General features: G+C 39.0%; 1 protein-coding gene across 12 annotated transcripts in view; it reads left to right on the top strand.

Annotated features, from left to right (window-relative positions):
* The window catches only part of ENTPD5 (ectonucleoside triphosphate diphosphohydrolase 5 (inactive)), a 47,886-nt gene that overhangs the window by 13,271 nt on the left and 20,343 nt on the right, over positions 1-14,272 (top strand). For 3 of the 12 annotated variants that reach the window (XM_058739632.1, XM_058739622.1, XM_058739623.1), the window contains exons 4-7: positions 6,736-6,808; positions 8,641-8,926; positions 9,573-9,652; positions 11,169-11,312. In XM_058739632.1, coding sequence (XP_058595615.1) covers positions 8,710-8,926; positions 9,573-9,652; positions 11,169-11,312 — 441 coding nt within the window. In that variant the 5' untranslated portion in view covers positions 6,736-6,808; positions 8,641-8,709. Of the gene's footprint in view, positions 1-5,045; positions 5,373-5,721; positions 5,806-6,735; positions 6,809-8,640; positions 8,927-9,572; positions 9,653-11,168; positions 11,313-14,272 lie in introns of those variants that run through there. The other 9 variants (XM_058739634.1, XM_058739633.1, XM_058739631.1 and 6 more) reach the window with 8 other exon arrangements.

Genomic DNA, 14,272 nt, shown 5'->3' with positions numbered 1-14,272 from the left:
TGGTTAAAGACCGACATTCAATGTAGCAATATAGCTATAGAATTAATAGATTCAGAAAAATAAAATTATAGTTTCTCCTAAAAACAGATCATTATTACTAGATCAGGTATTCATCTTATTCTCTTAAAATCTCATTTTATTCTCTTACAAATCTATGAAAGTATTATTTTTCCCTTCTTATGTCACTTTGTAGTTTCCTATTATCAGTTTCTTTTGAGAACCTTCTTGGACACTCCACTAGGTGCTTGGGCTACATCAGTAAACAAATATTCCTTCTCTCTAGGAGCATATATTCCATCAGAGGAACACACATAATAAGCATAAGCATAATATATAAGCTGTCTAATACGTTAGAATGTGATAAGTGCTATGGAAAAAAAAGATCAGAGTAAAGGGGATTGAGAAAGCAGGCAGAGGTAAGGCCACATGAGGGAGAGAAGTTAATATTAAAGATAGGTCTCAATAAGAAAGTAGCATTTGAACAATGATTTGAAGCAGTTGTAGGAATTTATCAAGTGGATGTATATTTCAGACAGTGGGGACAGCTATAGCAAAGGCCCTAAGGCCAGAGCACGTTTGACATGTAAAGATGCAGAGGTCTGTGATTCGGGGGAGTAAGATTAAAACTTAGATAAGGTCAGAGAGGTAATAGGGAGGGAGACAGAACAGGTGGATCCATGAAAACTGTTGTTGGAATCTTGCTACTCTGGGGGAAATGGGAAGCCTCTGCTAGATTTTGCAGAGGGGAGACATGTTGTAACATTTTAAAAGGATGACTTTATTTGCTTGTTAAAAATAGACTGTAGGTGGGGCACCTGGGTGGCCCAGTTGGTTAAGTGTCCAACTTTGGCTCAAGTCATGATCTCATGGTTCATGAGTTTGAGTCCCATGTCAGGCTCTGTGCTGACAGCTCAGAGCCTGGATCCTGCTTCAGATTCTGTGTCTCCCTCTCTCTCTGTCCCTCTCCCTGCTCACAGTCTGCCTCTCTCTTTCAAAAAATAAATCAACATTAAAAAAAATTTTTTTAAATAAAAAAAGGCTCTCGGGGAGTGAAAGTAAAAGCAGAGATATGTTGGGGCACCTGGGTGGCTCAGTCGGTTAGGCACCCAACACTTGATTTTGGCTCAGGTCCTGATCTCCCGGTTTCTGGGATAGAGCCCTGAGTCGAGCCCTGTGCTGACAGCACAGAGCCTGCTTTGGGATCTGTGTCTCCCTCTCTCTCTGCCCCTCCCCCCACTCACTATTGCATTCACATGTGCTCACTCTCACACTCTCTCAAAATACATAAACAATTTTTTGTTTTAAACAGAGCTCTGGGGTGCCTGGGTGGCTCAGTCAGTTAAGCATCTGACTTTGGCTCATGAGATCATGACTATCTCATGGTTTGTGAGTTTGAGCCCCACATCAGGTTCTGTGCTGACAGCTCAGAGCCTGGAGCCTGCTTTGGATTCTGTGTCTCCCTCTCTCTCTGCCCCTCCCCCACTCATGCTCTATCTCTCTCTGTCTCTCAAAAATGAATAAACATTAAAAAATAAATAATTTTTTTTTTAAAAAGCAGAGCTCTGTTAAGACAGAGTAAATCACATGAGAGATGATGGTGGCTTGGGCCAAGGTGGTAGCAATGAGTGATCAGAAGTAGTCAGATCATGGAAATATAATGAAGTTCTGGTTCTAACCGGCAGGAAACAGATCAAAAGTTCTTGGTCGTATATAGGAAGATCAAACTACTGTAAGACTTTTGCATGTTGATGCCAGTCTAACTTTCCAGCTTCATCTCTGATCATTCTTCTCTGCTCTACCTTCTCTTCCCAGCCTCAAATCCATTTTTCTCTGGAGTCATTCTAGGTGACCCTTCCTGGGTGACCTAGTAGTTAAAACTGTGGGCTCTGGAATTAGACCATCTGGGTTTGATTTCTGGCTCTCTTCACTTACTATATGGTCTTACATTACCTAGCTTCCTATGACTCAGTTTTCTCATTTCTAGAAAGGGGGTGTTATAAATAAACCTACCTCACAGAGTGGTACTGTGAGATTAAATGAGATGATGCATGTAAAATACTTAACATAGTGCTTAGCTAGTATTAAGGTTTCAATAAATACTAGCCACTATTATTATTATTACTTCAGATTGTGCTCCTTTGGCCACAGTCCCCTGCATTAAGTGCTAACCCTCTCTTCTATACCCTCCTCTGCTAATAGTGTACTTTCTTGTTTCTGAAATCCATATTACACATTTTTCGGGAAATAAAAAATGAAATCAAGCCATTCATAATTTACCTATTTCATATTTACCTATTTCATTTTTTTATAGTCCCTCTGGTTTTTATCCACATGTCTATATTATTTTTGTAGTTCTATTCATTTTTCACAATCAGTTCAAATGCCATCTCATGATGCCTTTCCTAATCCTATCAATAGAGTTAGTCCTTAAGGCCCTGGGCTCTTTTAGTGTTTTTATGATTAACTTGAAAGTGTGGTTATTTGTGTCTGTCTGTCACCTCTGCCAGACTCTGAGAATCTTGAATAAAAAAGTCTGTTTATTCACGTTTAATTCTCAAGCAACTACCGCTTGATGGGCATCAGTGAACATTTGTAGAATTAGACACTGGAATGGAGCCTACTAAGGCTTCCCACTTCAGTCTTTCTTATATGTAATGGCCAGAATCATATTTGTGACACTTCCTTGCTCAAAATCTTCAATGGCTTCCCATTGCCTACAGAGTTTAGTCTAAACTCAGCTGAGTGTTTGGTGTGCTCTCCTGTCTGAATTGAATTTGCCCTTCCAACTTTATTTCCTATGACAGTTAGTCAAACTGATGTGTTCACTATTCCCCAGGGGCTTCCATCCCTTTTCTATATCCATGTCTTGAATCATTGTTTCCTGAAAAGTACTCCTCTCCTATCTTAATGCCCCTTCTTAGGACCTTCCTCAAATGTCACTTCTTTTATAAAGTCTTCTCAGTTATTCCGGCTGTAAATAATATCTCCCTGTTTTAAAGTCTCAGAGCATGGCAACTGTGCTACTTGTCACCTTTTAACTCTACAGACATAGTTAATGGACATGTATTTATTTCCTGTTTACTGTAGTCTCTTAAAGGCCAGGTCTAAGATGATTCATCTTTGCATGACATACTTGTAAGTAGCATTGGCAGCTGATAATTTCTGGAATGCCTAAATGAATGAATGAATCTGTGAATAAATAGAATTCCTGGAATAGCATTACTATCCACAAGCTAGTTTTGAGGGGCATGGGGAGTTGGGTATGTGATAGCCATAGTAAGACACTGGGAAAGGTGGTACCCTCTTCCCCATTGCTTTTGTCTGCAGATATTATCAGTTCAGTTGTACCAAGTCAGTTAGAAATGTACTGATGTTGGGGCGCCTGAGTGGCTCAGTTGGTTGAGCGTCCAACTTCGGCTCAGGTCATGATCTCACGGCCAGTGAGTTCGAGCCCCGCGTCAGGCTCTGTGCTGACAGCTCAGAGCCTGGAGCCTGTTTTGGATTCTGTGTCTCCCTCTCTCTCTGACCCTCCCCCGTTCATACTCTGTCTCTCTCTCTGTCTCAAAAATAAATAAACGTTAAAAAAATTTTTTTTTTAAAAAAAAAGGAAATTTACTGATGTCAACATGTTCCAGGCTCAGTACTTGGGTTTGGAAATACCAAAGATATCATGTTCCCTCACCTTAGACACTCTTCAAATAGCAAAGTGTTCCAGAGTTCTGGCCCTTGGTGTTGGGTATGTAGGTCCCAACTTATATTCCCAAATGAGGCATTGCTCACTGTACTGAATCTATTTCATACTTAAATTAGACCAGTTTTCGTTTTGCTTTACTTGACTAACTTTTGCTCTGAGTAGTTTGGCTAATCCATTTCCATAGTTCAGCTTATTTAAATTTTTCACTCTGGTTACATTTTAAACTTGCTTTGTATTTAATTTTTAACTTTGTTAAAGCTAGCTTTTTTGTGGAGCTCAGATGAATTGGCAGTGGGAGCTTCACTAAGACTTTTTGGTGGACCTTTCCAGTTACCTACTTGATTCCATTATTTTAAACTGTTGAGAAATCCTGTGTCATTTTATTCAGGTCAGTCAATACTTATATTTGTTTAGGGAAGGAATAGAAGGACTTAAATTAACAATCAGGTGTTCTCATGGAACTGTATAAGGAAAACCAGTCCATTCTTTGAAATATGATTCACTGCCTACAGAACCATTGTTTCTCACACCTGTTCTCTATTTTGGCTCTCTATACTTCATCTGTTTAATACTTAAAGTTCTCAGGATTCTCCTTGTGTCACTTCACCAGGCTAATTCCTACCTCTGATTCAGGACCCAGCTTAGGCCTCTTATCCCTTAAGGAGCCACCCTCTTCCTTCCCAACTCCATCCTTCCTCTGAGATGTAACTCGGTAACTCTGAGATGAATTATTTGCCTCGGTAGGTCCATTCCTATAACATTCTATGCATATTCCCATAAAAGAACTTACCACAGTATGTGCATTATAGCTGTTGGCTTACTTGTCTGTTTCTTCTAGTAAGTTGAAGTCTCCCCAAGAGCTGAGCCTATATCTAATCCCTTTTTTGTATCTAGGAGATAGCACAGTGTCTGGCATATATCAGACATTCAGTAAATACTTATTTTTTTTTTAAATATATGACCTTTTATTTATTTACTTTTAATTTTAAAAAAATATTTATTTATTTAAAAGTTTATTTGAGAGAGTGTGCACATATGTGCACAAGAGGGGCAGAGAAAAAGGGAGAGAGAATCCTAAGCAGGCTCTGCAGCTGTGAGCCCAGAGCTCAACATGGGGCTTGATCCCACGAACCACGAGATCATGACCTGAGCTGAAATCAAGAGTTGGATGCTTAGCTGAGCCACCCAGGTGCCCCACATTCAGTAAATGCTTATTAAGTAAACAATCCAATGCCCAGGTTTCTAAGTTCATCTCAAGGATAGAAGCTACCAAGGAGTGGACTAAGGTTGTAAAAACATGAAATAGGAGGGGATTAATAACATTATTACGTAGTTACATATTTTGTAATTATAAATAGAACATGTAATATCCTGTATAAAAATAGAGAAGTCAGTTCCTGATCAACTTCTGCCCTATAAACAATTCTACTAGTTGACACTTAACTGTCATAAAAGTAGATGAACCAGACAATCATGTGTACCCAGAAAAAAGGTGGATAAGGGAGGAGTGAAAGATCAAGAAGGGAGTGAGTTAGCAAAATGCCACGTAGTTAGTTGCAAGCTAGCACAAAGGTGAACGTGGTTCATGAAGCTAGCTTGATTCTTGAAATAGGATCAAAGAGCAAAAGGCAACCAACAGTGAAAGCAAGGATTCACAGGAACAGGCAGACATGAGTTGGTGAGCACCCAAATGGGGCCTGGGTTCTGTGGGATTGTGGTCTGTCTGGGTGACATGGGAGAAGGGAATCTGGAGTGTGAAGCTCTGGGGAGGCTGACTAGGGAGTATTAATGTTTCCTATAGAGACAAAGATATATTGAAAAGACCTTGGAAGAAAATGAGAATAGTGACAAACACTAGCTGGCACCAGGGTCTCAAAAGAATTGAAGAGGGGACTTTATGGGGGTGAATAGGAGAAAGTGAGCAAGAGATGTTTGAGAAGATCAGTTCTGAAAGGAGTGAATTTCAGTATACTGATGTGTATACTCCCCAGTCTGTAGAAAGTAAATTTGACTATCTGTTTTGTTTTGAGTAGCATATAAAACATATAATTGACATGTTTGAAGAAACAATCTTGCCCTGGAAGTTTGGAATCGTGATCTTCCAGGGGAAGGTAATTAACCTCCTTTTTAGGAGGTCAGCTCTTATATTGCTAAATGGGTAGGATCCAATGCCCGAGTTATTGGATCACTATTCATCTTCTCAGAGTACTTATTCGGCACCTACTGTGTGATAGTACTGTTCCAGTGCCAGGAACACATCAGTGTATACAACAGACAAAAATTCCCACCCATATGTAGCTCACATGAGGATGGCAGAGAGCAAGGAATATGAAAAAAACCCACAAAAGTAGTAAACTATATAGAAGATGGAAAGTGCTATGGAAAAAAAAAAAAAGCAGGGAAGGAAGGTAGAAGATGTGCATGTGGCCAGGTGGGCTGCAATTTTAAATTGAGTCGACAAGGAAGGTTTCAAGAAGGTGACATTTAAGCAAAGACTAACGAAGTGAATGAGCAAGCTTTTCAGGCTGCGGTTGTGTAAAAGAGGATCCCATTCTATACATTCTAAATGTAAGCCATTCTTAACTAATCTTAAAGAAAAATGAGATTGAAAGTGGTGTTACAAGGTAGGGATTAAAAGCAGAAGGGGCATTTTATGTTTTCATCCTTTGCTTTCTCTAAGATCTGTTTAGTTTCACACTAAACACCTGGTATGACTCTGCACTTTTTCACTTCATGAGAACAGATAACCTAGCATGCATTTTTTTCCATGTGAAATCTCTTTTGGCAGAAAAACAAATGTTTGCTTAGTGGAAATAGAAGCTGGAGAGATTTTTCAGAAACCACAATAATAGAGAAAAAATGAGCCCTAAGAAGCCGCTCTGGAATTAGTTACAGAGGTAGAGGAAGGCTGGTGACTGGAGAGCCCTAAATGTTCTTCTTGAGGGAGAAAAGGGACCAAGGACTGGATATGGTTTGAAATCTGGACAAGGCAAGGATCCATTAATACTCCAAGAATCTGAAATGGTTGTTTCTGTTTTCAGTTATTTAGACTGATATACATGTCCAGTCTGTTTGCTGTAAAAGAAAAATCAGCCAAAGGGAGTGATTTAAGATGTGAGTATGAATCTGGCCAAGCAGCTGCCCTATTTCAGTGTTGTTTTCCTGGGATAAAGTTTCCTTTGAGACTCAAAGTTGTGTTTTTTTTTCCCCTAGCCAAAACCTTTATTCTTAACTATGGAATAGAAGCCCAGCCTTGAATTGTGTTCAAACTGATAATTCTAACTCTGCCTTTTAGTATCTCAGAACTACTGTAGTTATTTTTAAAAGTTTAAACTCTGAATGCAATTAACTTCAATTTGTATTATTTTTTTAAATGTTTGCTTATTTTTGAGAGAGAGAGCACAAGCAGGGGAGGGGCAAAGAGAGAGAGAGAGGATCCGAAGCAGGCTCTGTGCTGTCAGAGAAGAGCCCGATGCAGACTCAAACTCGGCCCCCAGGCATCCCTCAATTTGCATTATTTGATACAATATGCCACCTGTGGGAAGAGAAGCATTTTGATAAAATGAACCCTAGGAGGTCAACAAACTTGAGAATGACTGAGAATCCTCAATCTATGCTCCAAATATACTGAGTATTCTGTTAGAGATAAGGGGACTGAACAATAGGAACTTCAGAATTAGATCTTATATAACCAGTTACTGTGACTTACATAAGGAGAAGTCCAGAGATGAAGTCTGGAACAGGACTCTCAAAACTTTTTTGAGCAAAGTGCATAAAGGGCCATTAAGGAAGCCTTACATGTTAGAGGATAGCATTGTTCATGAATACCAGGAGAAAATACAGCCTAGAGCAAAGAAAATATAGCTTATCCAAGAGACATTGTTTCATGTAACCCTGCTGTAGGTTTTCAGCATCATTTGTATTCAACCTGCTATAATATACTGAACTAAAACAAATAATGCTGAGCACTAATGCTAAGATTTTTGTCTTTGCTACAAACATATAAAGAAATATAGGCAAGAACTTGCTGTAAGGGAGGCTTTGGGAATAATCAGAAAAAGAAAGATTGGCAAAAGTGAAGACTGATTTCTGATCAGGATTTCACCAATGACCTGCTTTATGACTTTCAGCAAGTCATTGAGCTTCTCTGGCTTAATTTGCTCATTTGCCTTAACTTCTTACAGGGATAACATGGAACCCTGAAACCTGTGAAAGATGTTTTTTAAAACTGTAACAGTCAGCACCCCTGGCTGGTTCAGTTGGACTGGAAGAGCAATGTGACTCTTAATCTCTGGGTTATGAGTTTGAGCCTCACATTGGGTATAGAGATTACTTAAAGAAACTTAAAAACAACAACAACAAAAAAACCTATAATGGTCCATTTAAGTGTTTTTAAATTAAGTTGATTTCCCTAAAATGGGATTGTATGTGCAAACCCTGGCAATATTATTGGTCACAGGTAGCATTCCAGTAGCCTGATTTTTGAAGCCTGTGGACACCCTAATGCTAGTGACTTTATAACTTCTATGTAAATTTATAACTTTAATTCAGAAATTGAAACATGGGAAAAAAGATAAAAGAGAAGGAAAGTGGGAGGGTTATCATATGATCTAAAGACAAAATTGTTGAAATTGAAAGAAGGCAATTAGACTCAACAATAAGAGCAGGGTGGCAGAGAGAGCCTTGAGTATGAGGGATCCACCTTACAAATGGAAGCAGAGAATGAGGAAATATATTTTAAATCCTAGTTTTCTATTGCAACAAGATACTCTAAAGGAAAAGGTGCTAAGAGCCTATGTTACTATGGTCTAGCTTGTTGTGCTGCTTATAAAAAATAGAGAAAGAGCACCTTGGGGAAGGGGGTGGGATTTCTGTAGTAGGTATTTCTTCCTTTACAGGTTTAAACAAAAGACGAGTTGGTCTATGTTTGTCTTTTGTCCTATAAGCCACTGCAGGTGTATGAACAGCATTGCTTCTGCAACAAAAGCCTAGACTCACCACATCTTGGGAGGAGAATGGCCACTGCATGGGGGACCGCCTTTCTCATGCTGATGACATCCTGTGTTTGCAGCACTGTCTTCCACAGAGACCAGCGGACTTGGTTTGAGGGTGTCTTCCTGTCTTCCATGTGCCCCATCAATGTCAGTGCTAGCACATTGTACGGAATTATGTTTGATGCAGGGAGCACTGGAACACGAATTCATGTTTATACCTTTGTGCAGAAAATACCAGGTAAGTGCAACTCGTACCCTCATTGGTACCTATTAATCTACACTTCAGCCTCTCCTTCTAGAAATGAATGTGCTGAGAGTATGTGATATGAATAACAGAATCTTAATGCTACTGAATGTCTTTCTTCAGAGAAGATTTTGGACGATAATTGAACATATAGTTTAATTCAGTGTGAAATTAAAGAGATCTGGGTTGCCTGTAGTCTAAAACCCATATGTCCAAGAAATATAGTTGTAATTTGTCCTTTTCTCTAAAGGTAGTTGATACTTCGGATCCAGAATATTGAGAATATTGGATGTGGTCTTGAGAGAGGATCACTGTCATCCTTGGAGGAGATGAAACGACCCTGAGGATTAACTTTTTGTGAATTTCCAGTGTTCTCAGGTTACATATAGAGCCTAAGAGCAGGAGTAGGAGCTAGGTGTCCACCCCGACAAATGGCAGAGGGACTCTCAAGAATTGCCTGTCATCTTCTGTCCCTTTACTCAATACTCCTACAAGCCACTCTTCACAGGTGGGATTACTTGGGATGGCTTGGAGGAATAGGTTAATCTAGTAGGTCATATGATACAGAACCCACTATCAGAAACAGTCTATCTTTTGGTAATCAGCCATCTGTCTTCTGTTTTCTTCCATGGACAAAAAGGTCAGCTTCCGATTCTGGAAGGGGAAATTTTTGATTCTGTGAAGCCAGGACTTTCTGCTTTTGTAGATCAACCTAAGCAGGTGCGTTTTTTATAACAAGATGTTCAGATTCTCAGTGCTTTAATAACTTTACCATGCTGCTGCTGTTAAATACCTCATGCTGTTCACTACTGATATTGAGTCATGTGTAAGATCAGTTTTCTGTCCTCAGATATACTCAGCTATACTTGTACACCCCAAACTCACTAGGGCTTGGGCAGAACGAAGCAAGAATAGATTGTGGATATGCAGGGATGACACCATTTTTTTTTTTTTTAGCAGATTGCTCCCTTTGTATTTACTGTTTAAGATTTTTGAGTTGAAGCCATCAACTGCATTGATTAATGTAGATGGAGAAGATAGACATGGAGTTCTCTATAAGGTATGAGGTATAAACATAGCAGTTGAGGAACTGTAGACCCAATGAACTTCATTTCAAAGTACCCTGATATAGGACAGATCATGTATACCTATACTCTAGAAATTAGGGAAGAACTCATGAAAACAAAAATCTTTGGTATTAAAGGATGTATAGAGGGTTTTGTCATCACTGTATTTCACATTTGAGCACCCATAACATGCCATACCCAGTGTGTCAGAGGCCATACCAAAATAGAATAAGGCAGAATATTGACCATTTGGTAGCAAATGTAAAGATAATTGTTACAAGCATAGTCATTAACCAAAGGAAAAACTTCTATTAAAAATGGCTTGCGGTACATGACTGGCTCAGTTGGTAGAGCATGTGATTACTTAATAAAATCTTAGAAAAAAGAATGGCTTGAACTTGAAGACCTGTGAAGATGTTTTTTTTCTCAGCTCACTAATATGAAATGGTAAATGCGTCAGAAAATTGGGAGGTGTCAAAAACTGATTTGACATTTAGAGAAGATTTTGTTGTGGTTGCTAATAATTCTGATGATTTAGAGGTAGCAGCATGTTGTCAGATGTTCACTCAGGGAAACAGTGGATTTAAAATAATGGTTTTTAATTTCATAAATTGAGTATCTACTCTGTCCTGTGCGTGTAGGTGGTATGATGCAAAAATGAACCTGGCAGGTTCTGTCCTTCCAGAGATCATAAAACCTGTAGCATGGTAATAGCCACACCAGCCTTTGTGTGCACGTACATGCAGTCTGCCGCATGCAATGCACTCAGCAGTTTTTCAGTGGGATGAGGCATATCTCCCATCGTAGAGTTGAGGAAACCAAGTCCCTATATGAAGCCACAGAGCTAGCAAGCAAGTCTTCTAACTCCAAATCCGGTGTTTTTTTCACTGTACCCAACTTTCTAACCTGAAGCTAATTTATGAGACACAAAATAACAATCAGTTAAAATGACCATGCTATAAAAGAATAATTTTTGTTATCATTCAATCAAAATTAAATGCATTTTCCTTCAAAGAAGCCTACTTATCTAGGTTTCTTCTCCTGTAGAGCAGAGAGTGGTTGGAGCCCCCTGCTCCCTCACTCCTGTTATCCCCCCGAGCATGTTGAGGGAATAGACAGTTGCCACTAAATGAACTGTTCACTGTATGAGTAGGTCATCTCTTTTGAAGGGTGCTGAGACTGTTCAAGGACTCTTAGAGGTGGCCAAAGATTCCATCCCCCGAAGTCACTGGAAAAGAACCCCAGTGGTCCTGAAGGCAACAGCAGGACTGCGCTTACTGCCAGAACAGAAAGCCCAGGCTCTGCTCTTTGAGGTAATCTTCGAAGTCCTTTGCATCACAGATGATTATTTTTCCCTCTGTGAATATTTGCCTTAGGGGTGTTTAGCTCTTTGGAATGTGACTGCTACCTTTAGTATTCCACCATCGCTAAAGCACTCTGGTAACTGGTCTCTTGTTCTAGCTACTCACGTTTTTAAACGTTACTCTTGAATTTATACAACTTTTCCTAAAGAATTTTAAAGTATTTCCTGTCCATGATAGTCTTAACTCTTCTAACTTATTAAAACAGAATCACAAAAATTATTTTTAGCCCACTTTATTGAAGTATAACTTAAAATGTGTACATTTTCAGTGTACAGTTAAATGAATTTTGACAAATTCAGAAGTTTCCTTATATACCTTTGCAGTCAGTTTCCTCCTCCCCTGAAGCCAGACAACCACTGATCTGCTTTCTATCACTGTAGATTAGTTTTGCTTGTTCTTACATTTCATATAAATGGAGTTATACAGTTTATGTTCTTTTTTTAATGTCTTTTTTTCTCTCAGCATAAAGGTTTTTTAAATTAAATTTTTAATTTTAATTCTAGTATAGTTAACATACGGTGTTACATTAGTTTAAGGTGTACAATATAGTGATTCAACAAGTCTCTACATTACTCAATGCTCATCATGATAAGTGTGCTCTTAATCCCCTTCACTTATTTTACCCATTCCCCCTGCCCCAACCTCCCCTCTGGTAACTATCAGTTCTCTGTAGTTAAGATTGGTTTGTCTCTCTCCTTTATTTGTTTTTTCCTTTGTTCGTTTGTTTTGTTTCTTAAATTCCACATATGAGTGAAATCACTTGGTATTTGTCTTTCCTCTGACATATTTCGCTTAGCATTATACTCTCTAACTCCATTCATGTTGTTCCAGATGGCAAGGTTTCATTCTTTATGGCTAAGTAATCCATTGTGTGTGTGTGTGTGTGTGTGTGTGTGTGTATGTACACACACACATATGTACACACACACCATATCTTCTCTATCCATTCATCAATTGATGGACACTTGGGCTGCTTCCATAATTTGGCTATTGTAAATAATGCTGAGATATAGAGGTGCATATATCCCTTTGGATTAGTGTTTTTGAATATTTTGAGTAAATACTCAGTAGTGCAATTACTGGATCATCAAGTAGTTCTATTTTTAACCTTTTGAGGAATCTCCATACTGTTTTCCACAGGGGTTGCATTCCCATCAACAGTGCACAAGGATTCCTTTTTTTCTTACATCCTTGCCAACATGTTGTTTCTTTTGTTTTTGATTTTAGGTATTCTGATGGATGTGAGATGATATCTCATTGTAGTTTTGATTTGCGTTTCCCTGATGATGAGTGATGTTGAGCATCTTTTCATGTGTCTGTTGACCATTTGTATGTCTTCCTTGGAGAAATGTCTGTTGATGTCTTCTGCCCATTTTTTAATTGAATTATTTGTAGGTTTTTTGGTGTTGAGTTGTATCGGTTCTTTCTATATTTTGGATACTAACCCTTTATCAGATATGTTTTGGCAAATGTCATCTCCCATTGAGTAGATTGACTTTAGTTTTGTTGATTGTTTCCTACACAGTGCAGAAGCTTTTTATTTTGATGCCCAATGGTTTATTTTCCCTTTTGTTTTCCTTGCCTTAGGAGACACATCTAGAAAGATGTTGCCACAGCTGATGTCAAAGAAATTACTGCTGGTGCTCTTTTCTAAGATTTTTATGGTTTCATGTCTCACATTTAGGTCCTTAATCCATTTTGAGTTTATTTTTGTGTGTGGTGTAAAAAAGTGATCAGTTTCATTCTTTTACATGTAGCTGTCCAGTTTTTCTAGCACTGTTTGTCAAAGAGACAGTCTTGTTCCAATTGCATATTCTTTCCTCCTTTGTCATGACAAATGATTAATTGACGATGTAATTGTGGGTTTATTTCTGGGTTTTCTATTCTTTTTTTTTTTTAATGTTTATTTATTTTTGATAGAAAGAGCATGAGCAGGGGAGGGGCAGAGAGAGAGGGAGACACAGAATCCAAAGCAGGCTCCAGGCTCTGAGCTGTCGGCACAGAGCCCAACGCAGGGCTGGAACTCATAAACCATGATATCATGACCTGAGCCAAAGTTGGACACTTAACCGACTGAGCCACCCAGACGCCCCCTGGGTTTTCTCTTCTGTTCTATTGATCTATGTGTCTGTTTTTGTGCCAGTACCATACTGTTTTACTACAGCTTTGTAATATAACTTGAAGTCTGCAATTGTGACAACTCCAGTTTTTTCTTTTTCAAGATTGCTTTGCCATTCAGGGTCTTATGTGATTCCATACAAATTTTAGGATTTTTTGTTCTAGTTCTGTGAAAACTGCCATCAGTATTTTGATAGGGCTTACATTAAATCTGTAGATTGCTCTGGGTAGTATAGACATTTTGATAATATTTGTTCTCATCCATAAGCATGGAGTGTCTTTCCATTTCTTTGTGTCATCTGCAGTTTCCTTCATCGGTGTTTTATAGTTGAAAACTATACAGGTCTTTCACCTCTTTGGTTAGGTTTATTCTTAGGTATCTGTTATTATTATCATCATTATTATTATTCCATTTGAGAGAGAGTGTGACCGGGAGAGAAGGGGGAGGGAAAGGGGCAGGGGGAGAGAGAGAGAAAATATATCTTAAGCAGGCTCCATACTCACTCAGCATGGAGCCCAACTTGGGGCTTGATCCCATGACCCCAGGATCATGACCTGAGCAGAAATCAAGAGTTAGATCCTCAACTGACTGAGCCTCCCAGGTGCCCCCTTATTATTTTTTTAATTTGTTTTTTTAACTTTTATTCATTTTTGAGAGACAGAGATACAGCACAAGCTGAGGAGGGGCAGAGAGAGGGGGAAACACAGAATCCAAAGCAGGGTTCAGGCTCTGAGCTGTCAGCACAGACAGAGCCTGATGTGGGGCTCAAACCCACAAACCATGAAATCAT

This window comes from Neofelis nebulosa, chromosome 7 (assembly GCF_028018385.1).
Source record: "Neofelis nebulosa isolate mNeoNeb1 chromosome 7, mNeoNeb1.pri, whole genome shotgun sequence".
NCBI classification, from domain to species: Eukaryota; Metazoa; Chordata; class Mammalia; order Carnivora; family Felidae; genus Neofelis; species Neofelis nebulosa.
Note: the sequence above shows the minus strand (reverse complement) of the source record. Positions and strands in the feature narration are given on the sequence as shown.